Below are 16104 nucleotides of genomic sequence, written 5' to 3'. Positions count from 1 at the left end.
GATCCAGAAGAAGATTGGGAGAATGTAATATGGTCAGATGAAACCAAAATAGAACTTTTTGGTAAACTCAACTCGTCGTTTTTGGAGGACAAAGAATGCTGAGTTGCGTCCAAAAAACACCATACCTACTGTGAAGCATGGGGGTGGAAACATCATGCTTTGGGGCTGTTTTTCTGCAAAGGGACCAGGACGACTGATCCGTGTAAAGGAAAGAATGAATGGGCCATGTATTGTGAGATTGAGTGAAAACCTCCTTCCATCAGCAAGGGCATTGAAGATGAAACGTGGCTGGGTCTTTCAGCATGACATTGATCCCTAACACATTGCCCGGGCAACGAAGGAGTGGCTTCTTAAGAAGCATTTCAATGTCCTGGAGTGGCCTAGCCAGTCTCCAGATCTCAACCCCATAGAAAATCTTTGGAGGGAGTTGAAAGTCCGTGTTGCCCAGCAACAGCCCCAAAACATCACTGCTCTAGAGGAGATCTGCATGGAGGAATGGGCCAAAATACCAGCAACAGTGTGTGAAAACCTTGTGAAGACTTACAGAAAACGTTTGACCTCTGTCATTGCCAACAAAGGGTATATAACAAAGTATTGAGAGAAACTTTTGTTATTGACCAAATACTTATTTTCCACCATAATTTGCAAATAATAAATTCATTAAAAATCCTACAATGTGATTTTCTGGATTTTCTTTTCTCATTTTGTCTGTCATAGTTGAAGTGTACCTATGATGAAAATTACAGGCCTCTCTCATCTTTTTAAGTGGGAGAACTTGCACAGTTGGTAGCTGACTAAATACTTTTTTGCCCCACTGTAGATACCATTCTGACTGCATAACCTGTGGTGGCATTTTCCTGTATTACCAAATGAGGAGAGTTACAAACCATACACCAGTCAGAGTTATACTTAAACTTCATCTTTAATAATATAAGCTTTACAATAGCCCTTTGACTTTCAACAATTCACTATCTATAATGAATTTTGAGAGTCACTACAGAAGAATACAAAGATATTTTATAGCCAAGATACACCCCTCTCAACTTACATGACGAACCACAGATCTTAGGAAATCTTCACAAAGGGACTTTTACTTGAGAAAGGAGTATCCCTTAGCCAGATAGCATTCGCTATAAATTATCACTCAGTTTGGTCTCTAAAACGAGGTTCTAATCTCGTTCCTGGTACTTCATAGTACAAAAACATTACCTCATCCAAGGCATAACTCAATTGTCAACTCTAGATACTCCCTTCTCAAGTAAACCCCCTCTTTACCCCACTCATGGACAAGCTCACTGAGGGGAGTGAGCCTTTAGGTCATACACTATCCCAGGATAAGTGTAAGATGAGAGAGGACCTACAATGTTTCCAGACACTGCCATACACCTCCCCCAATAGGAAAAGGAGGGAGTGACTGGCGCACAGACATTGTGGAGACAAGTAATTGGTTCCCTATTAATCACGCCATCCCTTCATATGGTTTAAGAATAGGTAAAGACACATTCACATATGAAGACAATGTTCCATTCTGTCCTCTTCCCTTTCTGATATTCTGCATAGCACCAGGGAATGTGAAAGACAAGCCTGACCTCTCCCCTCTCTGGGCCCCAAGTGACTGAGCCCTAGCTGAGGGAAAAGTGCAACTGCCAACACTATAGTCCAAAAGGATACATTCTAATGAGAAGTATCTCACATAAGCATATTAGATAAATAAAACATCTTATTTATCTATGTTACCCAACTAATTCTGATTCATCCGCCACATACCTCATGGCTCATGACCTCTCGTGTCTTGTCTCAACACATCTGTGTCAGAGGATTGACATCATCATTTTGATTGTGACCATCGGGAGGGGTTACATCAGAGAAATTGGGATTGCTATAGATGCAATCCCTGGGGAACCAGTTCATATGAGTCATACCAAACTGTCAGTACTTATTGTGACATCGACATACACAGCTGAGCTGTTCTTGTCTCTAATTACTCTGTATTATGTCATCTTTCAGGTTTTGTGTAGACCCCAGGAAGAGTGCTACTGCTTTTGCAACAGCTAATGGGGATCCTAATAAAATAACAAAATAACAGAACCATTGACGTGAATAAGATGAGGTCCTATAGATCACAGAGATAAATCAATCATGGAACAAGGTTAATACTATCAAGCGTTAACATATCAATCAGTGGCTTCGGCACAGGTGCGTGAGTGGAAAATCAATCAGTGAGGCCATTAAACAGGTTGACTGGCAGTGGCCGGGCGTCTCTCTGCTTGAACCACAGGATGTGTACTATGGGGATTACAGTGACTGATGCTGCGTTTGAGTGGACATGGCTTTCCTGCTGCCTGCTGCTATATATATCTCCACCACACCCCTGAGACTTTGATCCCAAGGCTAATTCCCTTGAATTGTCCAAATCCACTCTGACGAGAGTGACAGCACACACCGGGAGAGAGAGACAGAGACAGAGAAATAGAGAGAGAGAGAGAGAGAGAGGTGGTGGGGGCACAGCCTGCTTAGTCTTGACTGAAGGAGTGAAACGTCTCCTCGGCAGACTGCGTGTGAGCAGCTGCACACTTACCGAGCCAATGCAACAGTGCACGCCGCTGGATGGTGTGCCTGTTTCATGTTCCACAGATTTCCTGCACTGTGTGCCCACTTGGCAGAGGGACAGGCTGATGTCACCCATCCAGCCTCCATAATCAAATGAGACGCTAATCCCACAATCCCAGTTCTGCAAAGCCCTACCCGTAGAGAGAGGGGGGGGGGGGGGAGAGAAAAAGAGAGGGGGAGAGAGACAGAGAGGGGAAGCTGGTAGACAGAGAAGCCCAGAGGCTGTGGACTAGTGGACCACGTTTCTTTTTTAGGTCAGTCCCATGTTGACCCACAGAAGGAGCGACCTTACTGATCACAGTCTCCACCCTCAGAACCCCCCCCACGTGGACCCCGTCACAGCCCATCCAGGCGTCACCCTGGAGACCAGCTGCTCCCCTGAGGGGCCAGCGGAGGGAGAGTGCTGTAGGAGCTGCACCCCTCCGTCTGCACCCCCTCCTCGGCCCCCTATGCCCACTATGGGAGTGACCACCTTGGAAGGCGTGGAGGTCTGCCAGGATGGGGAGGACTTCTGCCTGACCACAGAAGGGTAAGACTCTTCTCTGATTGTGTGTGTGGATCACACAGGTGTGCAGTGATGCTCTAGTTATAGTTGATGATGACTGGAGATGTTGACATGTGTCAGGATCTCATAGTAGAGTGTAGAAATTATACAAAGAAAGCACCAGTGGCAAAGTGTATAGAAAGTGTGGGCTTGATGGTTTGGGGAAGTAGAGAGTCAAATTGGTGTATGGGTGAGTGAGTCAGTGGTGTAGCTGAACATGTTTGTGTTATCTGTAGTCTGTCATCAGTTTACACATTGTGATTTGTCCCCGTTTCCTGCCCACAATCCTCCTGCGCTACCATGAAGTGAGTGACCGTGTTAGCTTCTTACTGACAGGCTGGCAGAGGAATGTTCAGGAGGCAGGGAGGAGATTACATCTAGGCTTAGCCAGCTGAACATTTTCCGTCACAGATGACACACAAACAGCTTATCCATGCACATAGCACAGTTACTGTGTCAATAACATATGATAAAATAAATTGTCAAAAACATGGTATTTTTTAAGCTGAAACAAATTTCACAGAAAACTGGACATGAATGTAAAAGTGGTTTACACAGTTGTTCTGCCGCTTTGAGACTTACAGCCCAGCCTCATTAAAACGAAAGGCATGTCAACAGGAGTGAGTGATGGCCACAGTGACAGAAGGCCATAATACCAGACTTTCACTGGGAGGAGCGGTGAGAATGGGGAGACAGATTTTCAGTTCCTCTTAATCCTCGGGAGGCTTTTCTGGAAAACATAAACAGATTTAAAGTGGAAATAACTCAGGCTCATACAGTGGAAATAATTCTGGCTCATACAGTGGAAATAATTCCGGCTCATACAATGGAAATAATTCCGGCTCATACAGTGAATGGGAAACTACGTTTCTCCGTTTTAGCATGGAGGCTTGGCTTTGGACGCAGCGATATGATGACCACATTCTGCCAATATGTCACATAATGAAAAACAAAAAGATGGACAAGGACATATTACATTTTTATATGATAAAATCCATAAGCAATCTAATCTGAAGCTCAGTGCTAAATGTGTTTGTGTGTGTGCGCGCGCACATGCATGAGTGGGTGGGTTGAGGGGCCATGTGAACATGGTGATTAGGCTCACCACAACTGGGATTCACTCTGCTACCTCACAGACCAGCCCCAGCCAATCAGCTATAGCACTGGCCCCTCTGACCAATGAAGGGCCATTGTTTCAAAGTGATGAGAGACATGCAATGTGGCCTGCATTCATGGGCATGAGGGACTAGAGAGAATTATGCTCAGAAAACGGATGTGGTTGACATGAGGTACACTAGTGAATATGTTCTTAGAGAGGTCATTGGGGTGAGTAGTTTCCTGATTTGCATCTGGGAAGCTGCTTGAGCCATTTGGACGTGACCAGAGAGACAGTGTGTGTATAGTACTAGCACCAGGACAGATCTCTCTGGGACAGGTGTTTGTACGGGAGGGGTTGGTCGATGAGAGGGATAAGGGGAGCAACAGGAAGAGAGAGGGAGGGATAGAGGACAAGGATAGAGGACAATCTGTCAACAACAACTGTGTGACTGACTGGTGTCCAGAGCCTGCTGGTAGAAGTGTCAAGGCTTCTTAGCATCGTGAGAAGGTCAGTTAGTCATCCAGGCAAAAACATGACGTTCCTTCAAGGTTGTGTATGATAAACACAGGCAGGGTTCCATATAACGGAGGAATCAAATTTTATTAGTCACATACAACAGTTGTAGACCTTACAGTGAAATGCTAACTTACAAGCCCCGAACCAACAATGCAGTTTACAAAATACAAATAAGAATAAGAAATAAAAGTAACAAGTAGTTAAAGAGCAGCAGTAAAATAACAATAGCGAGACTATATACAGGAGGTACCCGTACAGAGTCAATGTGCGGGGGCACCGGTTAGTTGGGGTAATCGAGGTAATATGTACATGTAGGTAGAGTTATTAAAGTGATTATGCATAGATAACAGAGAGTAGCAGCGGCGTAAAAGAGGGGGGGCAATGAAAATAGTCTGGGTGGCCAATTGATTAGATGTTCAGGAGTCTTATGGCTTGGGGGTAGAAGCTGTTTAGAAGCCTCTTGTACCTAGAACTGGCGCTCCGGTACTGCTTGCCCTGCGGTAGCAGAGAGAACAGTCTATGACTAGGGTGGCTGGAGTCGTTGACAATTTTTAGGGCCTTCCTCTGACACTGCCTGGTATAGGGGTCCTGGATGGCAGGAAGCTTGGCTCCAGTGATGTACTGGGTCGTACGCACTACGCTCTGTAGTGCCTTGCGGTCAGAGGCCGAGCAGTTGCCGTACCAGGCAGTGATGCAACCAGTCAGGATGCTCTCGATGGTGCAGCTGTAGAACCTTTTGAGGATCTGAGGACCCATGCCAAATCTTTTCAGGGGGAATAGGTTTTGTCGTGTCCTCTTCACGACTGTCTTGGTGTGCTTGGACCATGTTAGTTTGTTGGTGATGTGGACGCCAAGGAACTTGAAGCTCTCAACCTGCTCCACTACAGCCCCGTCGATGAGAATGGGGGCGAGCTCGGCCCACCATTTCCTGTAGTCCACGATCATCTCCTTTGTCTTGAACACTTAGAGGGAGAGGTTGTTGTCCTGGCACCACAGGGTCAGGTCTCTGACCTCCTCCCTATAGGCTGTCTCGTCGTTGTCGGTGATCAGGCCTACCACTGTGTCATTGGCAAACTTAATGATGGTGTTGGAGTCGTGCCTGGCTGTGCAGTCATGAGTGAACAGGGAGTACAGGAGGGAACTGATCACGCACCCCTGAGGGGCCCCTGTGTTGAGGATCAGCATGGCGGAGGTGTTGTTACCTACCCTTACCACCTGGGGGCATCCCGTCAGGAAGTCCAGGATCCAGTTGCAGAGGGAGGTGTTTAGTCCCAGGGTCCTTGGCTTATTTATTAGCTTTGAGGGCATTATGGTGTTGAATGCTAAGCTGTAGGCAATGAATAGCATTTTCACATAGGTGTTCCTTTTGTCCAGGTGGGAAAGGGCAGTGTGGAGTGCAATAGAGATTGCATCATCTGTGGATCTGTTAGGGTGGTATACAAATTGGAGTGTGTCTAGGTCAACACATGCTTGCAGTACACGTCCTGGAAATCCGTCTGGTCCTGCGGCCTTGTGAATGTTGACCTGTTTAAAGGTCTTACATCGGCTGTGGAGAGCGTGATCACACAGTCGTTTGGAACAGCTGGTGCTCTCATGCATGTTTCAATGTTATTTGCCTCGAAGCTAGCATAGAAGTAGCTTGTCTGGTAGGCTCGTGTCACTGGGCAGCTCACGGCTTTTTTCACTTTGTAGTCTGTAATGGTTTTCAAGCCCTGCCACATCCGATGAGCGTCGGAGCCAGTGTAGTACGATTCGATCTTAGTCCTGTATTGATGCTTTGCCTGTTTGATGATTTGTCGGAGGGCATAGCGGGATTTCTTATAAGCTTCCGGGTTAGAGTCCCGCTCTTTGAAAGCGGCAGCTCTAGCCTTTAGCTCAGTGTGGATGTTGCCTGTAATCCATGGCTTCTGGTTGGGGTATGTACGTATGGTCACTGTGGGGACAACGTCATCGATGCACTTATTGATGGAGCCAATGATTGATGTGGTGTCCTCCTCAATGCCATAGGAAGAATCCCGGAACCTATTCCAATCTAGGGTCTACTCTGGTGCCAGGATTGCCAGCGCAAACAAGGGTTACATCAGTACCACCTGATCCAAGGTTTTGTGTAGCTCAATAGTATATATTCCTTCTGAGACACTTGTGCATGCAGAATTGTGTATGTGTACAGTGTAGTATGAGTAAGATGTGTATTTCTGTTTCTGTCTACTCAGCCATGTAAAGTGTTGCATCAATGCTGAGCGTGAATGTGTTTCTGTCTTAGTGTACTGCGTTCCTGTAGTTCATCCCAGTGGCTTTGTACAGTATATACTTTGTGTGTGATATCAGTAAGCAGAACTATCTTTTACACACAGAGGGATGGAGGCTCTTGGTGCCCAGGAGTCATCGATGGGCGAGATGTCACCGCAGAGGAATAATGAGAACAGGTTACCTTTCCAGGTACATATCCACCCAACCTCTGCATCTATGTTCAATATCACATATATGTTTCTCGTTCCAAATAACATTAATAAATGGCATGCTATTGATCAATAGAATATGATGGGTCTTCTACTAAGGTTTATAATACAGGAGTCTATACCAGTGATTTAATGTCACCATCCATGTCAGCCTACATTCAATCACCCACCTGTGGACCCTCCCTCTGCCTCCAGATCTTCCCAGAACCAGTGGAGGTGTCTCTGAGTCCAGAGGGCTCTCCCAATTACCTGCAGCAGTTCAGTCCCTCAGAGAAGGAGCGGCTTCCCTCCATCATGGTGGAGCCCACGGACATGAGCGAAGTGGAGAGTGGCGAGTTACGGTGGCCCCCGGAAGACATGGAATTCTGTTCTGAGGAGGATGATCTGTTCCTGGAGCAGTGTATCCCCCCGGCCAACATTGCAGACTGGGGAGAGGAGGAGGAAGAGACGTCTGTTGTCATCAACCACCAGCAGAACACATCCCTCATTGGTATGTTGTGTGTATCTCTGTATCTCTCTATAAATGCGTGTTCTCTTTCTCTTGTCAGACTCTCTTACTTTAATCCATGCTTCTTTGCTTGCGTAGACGAAAGACCAATAGGATCATCAGTCATTCTTTCTAACTCTTTGATAATGTATTATTATGTCTGTCTTACAGACCTCCAGTCAGATGCGTTCAGGGATGAAACACCTATTCTACCACCTAGCAGCTCACCTGCCCTGAACTGAGGCACCAACCTCACCCCTAAACCCCTTCTATCTTCCAGAGGAAACCACTCACAGACCATGGGTCACAGGTCAATAGGAAACAGATTCCTGGACAGAATGGTACCACAGTTCAAATATTGTCCAACAATGAAAGGAGATAATCTTCAATGTTATGTAAATAAGTTAAGTTAGGCAGTAGTGTAATGTTCTTTGCAAAATGTCATAAATAAAACCAAGGACAGCTCTGGGTTTTCTGAAGGAGTTGTGTGAAGAAGAATATCTAACAATATCTACCAAGAGTGCTTATTTTAAGAAAAGTATTAACACTCATCTGTGGAAAGAAGGAAATAACACTTTGCTGACATTTGCCGTTTTTTCATGAAGTCATTACTTCATTTATTATTTTCCCCTATTTCCAAGGGCCCAACAGTGGTTTTGGAGTACATTGGAGTCCATACTAGAGTTAGTAATTGAATAATGTTTACATATGTTTATTGCATTGTTTAAATTATGGGGTTGCCAAGAGATATGTAGCCTGGTACGCCACCCCACGTGGTCCAAAGAGTTGTCAGCCAGGTTAGGGGATATGGCACTCCACCCGTAAGGGTTAGACATACCAACCTGGCTGTGGGCTTTCCCACAAGCGATAGATTTATGAGTGTTGACCTAAACCAAGAATGGGCAACTCCAGTCCTCAGGGGCCTGATTAGTGTCACAATTTTGGGCCAGCCCCAGCTAGCACACATGACTTCAATAATCAACGAATCAATTAATTATGCTCTTCAGTTTAGACTGAAATTAGTTTAATCGGCTGTGTTTGCAAGGGATGGGGAAAAAGTGTGACAGGAGTTACCCATCCCTGGCCTAAACCTTTCAAACTCAACTCTGGACCTCAAAGCCAGTTCCACTGCTTTTTTTCAATTGTTCACCTCTAATCACTGGGTGATTTAGACCTGGGACTCCAGGTGGGTTCAATTAATTATCAGGTAGAACAGAAAACCAGCAGGCTCCGGACCTAAGAGTTGAATACCCATATACCAGGGTTTCCAAAATTCAGTCCTGGGCCCCCCCCTGGGTGCACGTTTTGGGTTTTGCCCTAGCACTACACACAGTGGTGGAAAAAGCACCCAATTGTCATACTTGAGTAAAAGTAAAGATTCCTTAATAGAAAATTACTGAAGTGAAAGTCACCCAGTAAAATTCTACTTGAGTAAAAGTCTAAAAGTATTTGGTTTTAAATATACTTAAGTATCAAAAGTAAATGTAATTGCTAAAATATACTTGAGTATTAAAAGTAAAAGTATAAATAATTTCAAAGTATATTAAGCAAACAAGATGCACCATTTTCTTTTTTTCCCTTTTTTACAGATAGCAAGGGGCACACTTCAACACTCAGACATCATTTACAAACAAAGCATTTGTGTTTAGTGAGTCCAACAGATCAGAGGCAATAGGGATGACCAGGGATGTTCTCTTGATAAGTGCCTGAATTTGACAATTTTCCTGTCCTGCTAGCCATTCAAAATGTAGAGTACTTTTGGCTGTCAGGGAAAATGTATGGAGTAAAAAGTACATAATTTTCTTTAGGAATATAGTGAAGTAAAAGCAAAAGTAAAAATATAAATAGTAAAGTAAAGTACTGATACCCCCAAAAACTACTTAGGTAAAAATACTTTAAAGTACTACTTAAGTACTTTACACCACTGACTACACAGCTGATTCAAATAATCAAAGCTTTATAATGAGTTGGTTATTTGAATCACCTGTGTAGTGCTAGGGCAAAAACCAAAACGTGCACCCAGGGGGGACCGAGTTAAAAACCTGGGCCTACACTTTTATGGGCACCCGATAGTGGTCGCTAGATCTGCACTATTGTCTAGGATTGATGTGTATTCCCGGTAATACACTTCTGCCCCCCCGTCGACCCACTTGTGCATAAAGCATCCACCATTCAGGCTGTAAAGGCATCATTTTGCTACTTAACCAACTTTAATGGCGAGCCGCTGGAAAAAAAATGGAAAACTATGCTTTGGCTGAACGCAACATTCTAAGTTGTCCAAAAATGGTTATGGAATTGTTTTCTTTATTAAGACAGTACACATATTTTTCAGGGCGGCTAGCCATTAAAGCTAGTTGGTTGCTTAGGCTAGGGCACCCACAAGAGTAAACACATGCAAACCCTGAAGGTACTTGTTGATGTCAAAAGGGAACAACACAGGTATTGTGTCTGCTGTTGACAGTTTAATGTAGAGATATATCTCTATATTAAACATATGTGCAATACAGGTGCTGTCATCATACTCAACATGTGTGTATAGCTTTGGCCTCCCAACAAATTGTAAATATGAACAATGTCACATTTTTTTATGTAACAGTACTGTAATAAGCATAACGACTAACAATAAAGTTGTGAAATTCAGATTTAGTAGTGTAGTTAGACAAGGATTTTGTAAGGCTTGCTGTGAAATTAACAATGATGATACTAATAGCTGCTAACATTAGCAATGTAGCTCAGGGGAAACACCTTTTTGAAAAAAATATGATAAGCTATGCACAAAAGTATATATAGAGTACATCACGACTCAATTTACCTTTCAAATGTTTGTGAAAAGTATGATCTTTTCTACCTGATTAGAAGTAGGCCTGGGCTACAATATACATTGCATTCGAAAAGTATTTAGTTCTTTCACTTTTTCCATATTTTGTTATGTTACAGCCTTGTTTGCAAATGGATGAAAAAAATTCCCCTCATATCCCAGAATGACAAAGCGACATTTTCAGACCCCTTTACTCAAGACTTTATTTAATAAGCACCTTTGGCAGCGATTACACCCTCGAGACTTCTTCGGTACGATGCTACAAGCTTGGCACACATGTACTTGGGAAGATTCTCCCATTCCTCTCTGCAGATCCTCTCAAGATCTGCCAGGTTGAATGGGGAGTGTCGCTGCACAGCTATTTTCAGGTCTCTCCAGAGATGTCGATCAAGTTCAAGTTCAGGCTCTGGCTGGGCCACTCAAGGACATTCAGAGACTTGTTCCGAAGCCCCTCTTGTGTTTTCTTGGCTGTGTATTGCCAGATTAAGTGATATGACATGCTATTCTGTAAAATCATTTCTCTGTAATTAATATTACCTGATTAAGTCGGGGCACCACAAAATAATGTTTAAAGAGCTGTTATCTTCCGAATAAACTCTTAAAGACCTGGTAATCTTTTACCTCAATAGCAGTCAATATTTAATCGTCACTTTATCAAGTCTCATCTGAAAGTTGTAAATTATTGGTTATCTTCACAAACCCTGGCTAACAAGTTGAATCAGCAATACAAAATTTGGTTTAATTATTTATTTACTAAATACCCAAATAATCACACAGAATTACATATACACAGAATGTATCATGCATTGATTACAAATTATGTCATAAAGGTTACACAAAGAGAGGGGGTTGGGTTTGAGTGAAAGAGTGGGAAGACTGAGGAGCAAAAAAGGTTTTGTGTCTCTATCGGGCCGTAGGCAGCTATACTATCGTAAATACAGTATCTTATGCATTCTAAATAACCGCCCATTTGAAAAAGGAGAATGCAATAAATATTTACTCTGAGCTGCACTTCTGTAGATTGTTCGTAGATGGGAGGCCGGGTGGTCCAGCATGGATCTCTGGTCCTCTGAAGACTGTCTAGTGGTGAACTGGAGCGCGGTAGAATGGACTTCCTCTCCTAGCCCACGTTTAGCGGGCGGAGGGGGTAGCACTTCTTTAGTGAATAAGAGTTCAAAGTTCATACCAAGTTGCCATACTTTAAGCTCATGCTATATTCTGGCTTGTATAGTCGAAATTCATCCTTCCGGCATGTAGGTCGTCACCTTCACATTGAAATTTGATGCCAATTTCATTAGGTTTTTGCTGATGTTGGCTTAGTTCTGTAGGTGGTCTTTGTCCTTTCAACGTGGGACTGCCAGTCCGCACGTCCATGGAACAGAAAGTTACATTTTCATCAACGTGTTTATATAGTGGTGGGAGAGAGGGCCGTGTTTCATAGTTTACAACCACTGTCTGCTCACATGGGCGGGGCCACTGAGTTGGCAGAGTTTACTCTATGACAAACCGTTCTCTCATTAAGAAGCTAAAATTACATTTAATCTTTTCACAAATAGTTTCATATTTAAACATTTAAATTGCACAACAATTACATGTGAATCTGATAACTATAATGTGTAGACTTTCCAAGGTACAGTTTATGTCGTCCTATCATCAGTAATCATGTCTCAGAAGCCAACTGAACTGACATCATATTCATTAAGTCCGAACGCATATTTTCAACTGGTAGGATTACCGAAATATGGTTCCGTTTCCCATCTTTTGATGTCACCAGACTCTCTCTCAATGTTAACAAAGGGATCTTCAATAGTCACATCGGTAGAGTAGAGAGAGGAAAAAGGGGAAAGGTATTTATGAGGGTCATTAACCTCCCCCCCCAGGCCAACGTCATGACAGTACTTAGGGTCGTTGTCCTGTTGGAAGGTGAACCTTCGCCCCAGTCTGAGGTCCTGAGCGCTCTGGCACAGGTTTTCATCAAGGATCTCTCTGTACTTTACACCGTTCATCTTTTCCTCAATCCTGACTAGTCTCCCAGTCCCTGCAGCTGAAAAACATCCCCACAGCATGATGCTGCCATCACCATGCTTCACCGTAGGGATGGTATTGGCCAGGTGATGAGGGGTGCCTGGTTTCCTCCAGATGTGATGCTTGGCATTCAGGCCAAAGAGTTCAGTATTGGTTTCATCAGACCAGAAAATCTTGTTTCTCATGGTCTGAGAGTCCTTTAGGTGCCTTTTGGCAAACTCCAACCGGGCTGTGATGTGCCTTTTACTGAGGAGTGGCTTCCATCTGGCCACTCTACCATAAAGGCCTGATTGGTGGAGTGCTGCAGATATGGTTGTCCTTCTGGAAGGTTTCTCCCATCTTCACAGAGGAACTCTGGAGCTCTGTCAGAGGGACCATTGGGTTCTTGGTCACCTCTGTGAACAAGGCCCTTCTCCCCGATTGTTCAGTTTGGCCGGGTGGCCAGCTCTAGGAAGAGTCTTTGTGGTTCCAAACTTCTTCCATTTTTAAGAATGATGGAGGCCACTGTGTTCTTGGGGACCTTCAATGCTGCAAACATTTTTTGGTACCCTTCCCCAGATCTGTGCCTCGACACAATCTTGTCTCGGAGCTCTATGGACAATTCCTTCGACCTCATGGCTTGGTTTTTGCTCTGACATGCACTGTTAACTGTGAGACCTTAAATAGACGGGTGTGTGCCTTTCCAAATCATGTCCAATCAATTGAATTTACCACAGGTGGATTCTAATCAAGTTGTAGAAACATCTCAAGGATGATCAATGGAAACAGGATGCACCTGAGCTCAATTTCGAGTCTCATAGCAAAGGGTCTGAATACTTATGTAAATAAGTTTTAAATGTTTTATACATTTGCAAGAAATTCTAAAAACTTCTTTTCACTTTGTCATTATGGGCTATTGTGTGTAGATTGATGAGGAAAAATGTATTTAATTTATTTTAGAATAAGGCTGTAACTGTAACGATTCTCGTCCTCTTCGTCTGAGGAGTATGAAGGATCGGACCAATATGCAGCGTTGTAAGTGTTCGTCATAATTTTAATAGAAAAACTGAACACTACACAAAATAACAAACGAGGAGAAAACGAAACAGATCTACGAGGTGAACAGACACTACACAGAAAATAATCACCAAAAACACACAATGGAAAACAGGCTACCTAAGTATAGCTCCCAATCAGAGACAACGATAGACAGCTGCCTCTGATTGGGAACCACACCAGGTCAAACACAGAAATAGACAACCTAGACATACAACATAGAATGCCCACCCATATCACACCCTGACCAAACAAAACATAGAAACATACAAAGCAATCTATGGTCAGGGCGTGACAGTACCCCCCCCCCCCCCCCCAAAGGTGCGGACGCCGGCTGCAAAACCTGAACCTATAGGGGAGGGTCTGGGTGGGCATCTGTCCAGGGTGGCGGCTCTGGCGTGGGGCGTGGATCCCACTCCACCATAGTCTTAGCACACTTAGGTGGCGCCTTTGGAGCGGCGACCCTCGCCGCCGACCCCGGACTGGGAACCCTATCAGAGGGCCCCGAATAGACGGGAGACAGGCGGACAGGCCTGTGAAGGGAGACTCCGGCAGCGCCGGAGTGAAGGGAGACTCCGGCAGCGCCGGAGTGAAGGGAGACTCCGGCAGCGCCGGAGTGAAGGGCGACTCCGGCAGCTCCTGACAGGAGGGGGACTCCGGCCGCTCCGGACAGGAGGGGGACTCCGGCCGCTCCGGACAGGAGGGCGTCGCTGGAGGCTCCGGACTAGAGGGCGTCGCCGGAGGCCTCATGCCATGGATCATCACTGGAGGCTTCGTGCCATGGATCATCACTGGAGGCTTCGTGCCATGGATCATCACTGGAGGCTTCTTGCCATGGATTATCACTGGAGGCTTCTTGCCATGGATCATCACTGGAGGCTTCGTGCCATGGATTATCACAGGATTGGAGAGACACACAGAAGGCCTGGCTCTGGGAGAAGGCACAGGACTCACCAGGCTGGGGAGACATGCAGGAGGGTTAGTGCTTAGCACAGACACAGAACTCACCAGGCTGGGGAGACATGCAGGAGGCCTTGTCCTTGGCCGAGGCACCGGATGCACTGGACCGTGGAGGCGGTCTCGAGCGCAGAGCTAGCACCACTCGTCCTGGCTGGATCCCCCCTGTAGCCCGGTAAGTGCGGGGAGTTGGAACAGGCCGCACTGGGCTGTGCTGGCGAACTGGAGACACTGTGCGTAGGGCTGGTGAAGTATACCCTGGGCCGAGGAGACGCACTGGAGACCAGATGCGCTGAGCCGGCATCATCCCTCCTGGCTCGATGCCCACTCTAGCCCGGCCGATTCGAGGAGCTGTGATGTAGCGCACCGGGCTATGCGTGCGCACTGGGGACACCTTGCGCTTCTCCGCATAACACGGTGCCTGCCCAGTCACTCTCTCGCCACGGTAAGCACGGGGAGTTGGCTCAGGTCTCCTACCTGAGTCCGCCAATCTACCCGTGTGCCCCCCCCCCAAAAAAAATTATTCTGGGGCTGCCTCTCGTGCCCGTTACCTCGCGCCAATTCCTCGTAGTTGCGCCGCTCTGCTCTAGCTGCCTCCAGCTCCTCTTTCGGACGGCGATACTCCCCCGGCTGTGCCCAGGGTCCTTTGCCGTCCACAATTTCCTCCCAAGTCCAGGAGTCCAGAACCCTCTGCTCCTGGTTACCACGCTGCTTGGTCCTTTTTTGGTTGGTGATTCTGTAACGATTCTCGTCCTCTTCGTCTGAGGAGTATCAAGGATCGGACCAATATGCAGCGTGGTAAGTGTTCGTCATAATTTTAATAGAAAAACTGAACACTACACAAAATAACAAACGAGGAGAAAACGAAACAGATCTACGAGGTGAACAGACACTACACAGAAAATAATCACCCACAACACACAATGGAAAACAGGCTACCTAAGTATAGCTCCCAATCAGAGACAACGATAGACAGCTGCCTCTGATTGGGAACCACACCAGGCCAAACACAGAAATAGAAAACCTAGACATACAACATAGAATGCCCACCCACATCACACCCTGACCAAACAAAACATAGAAACATACAAAGCAATCTATGGTCAGGGCGTGACAGTAACGGGACAAAATGTGGAAGTGAAGGGGTCTGAATACTTTCCGAATGCACTGTAAGGGGATTAATACAGTTGTTTTCCAGCAACTGGGGTTTTACTCGGGTGAAACCCATGGGAAATGAAGAGGAAAAGTTTAAGTACACTGGGGTAGAGGAAGAAAAACGAACAAAAAAGGCTGTAAACTGCTGTTACATCGTGCTGACATGATAAAAATTATAGTAAACGGTACCTTTCATGTCGGAGTTCATATTTTAAGCTCATAGAAACGGTAACAAATTTGGAGGCACTGCTGAGATTTATTTTTATGTGAGCACCGGCCCATATTCCTTGAACGGACAATGACTGAGAGACATTGGGAGAGTAGCCAGCTAGCTAACGTTGCCGGGCTAACCACCGAACCGATTTTAGCTATCTTGCCATTGCCTGCATTGTCGTTGTT

The 16104-nt window shown here is 45.4% G+C and overlaps 1 protein-coding gene across 1 annotated transcript; it reads left to right on the top strand.

Moving 5' to 3' along the window:
* The first annotated feature begins 2816 nt into the window (after positions 1–2816).
* On the top strand, positions 2817–8220 carry LOC139549312 (uncharacterized). The gene is made up of 4 exons (XM_071359629.1): positions 2817–3139; positions 7124–7208; positions 7424–7718; positions 7887–8220. The coding sequence occupies exons 1-4, from the start codon at positions 2874–2876 to the stop codon at positions 7955–7957; spliced, it is 717 nt and encodes a 238-aa protein (XP_071215730.1). The 5' UTR covers positions 2817–2873; the 3' UTR covers positions 7958–8220.
* The last annotated feature ends 7884 nt before the right edge of the window (positions 8221–16104 follow it).

The sequence above is a fragment of the Salvelinus alpinus genome, chromosome 22, assembly GCF_045679555.1.
Source record: "Salvelinus alpinus chromosome 22, SLU_Salpinus.1, whole genome shotgun sequence".
Classification (NCBI taxonomy): domain Eukaryota; kingdom Metazoa; phylum Chordata; class Actinopteri; order Salmoniformes; family Salmonidae; genus Salvelinus; species Salvelinus alpinus.
Note: the sequence above shows the minus strand (reverse complement) of the source record. Positions and strands in the feature narration are given on the sequence as shown.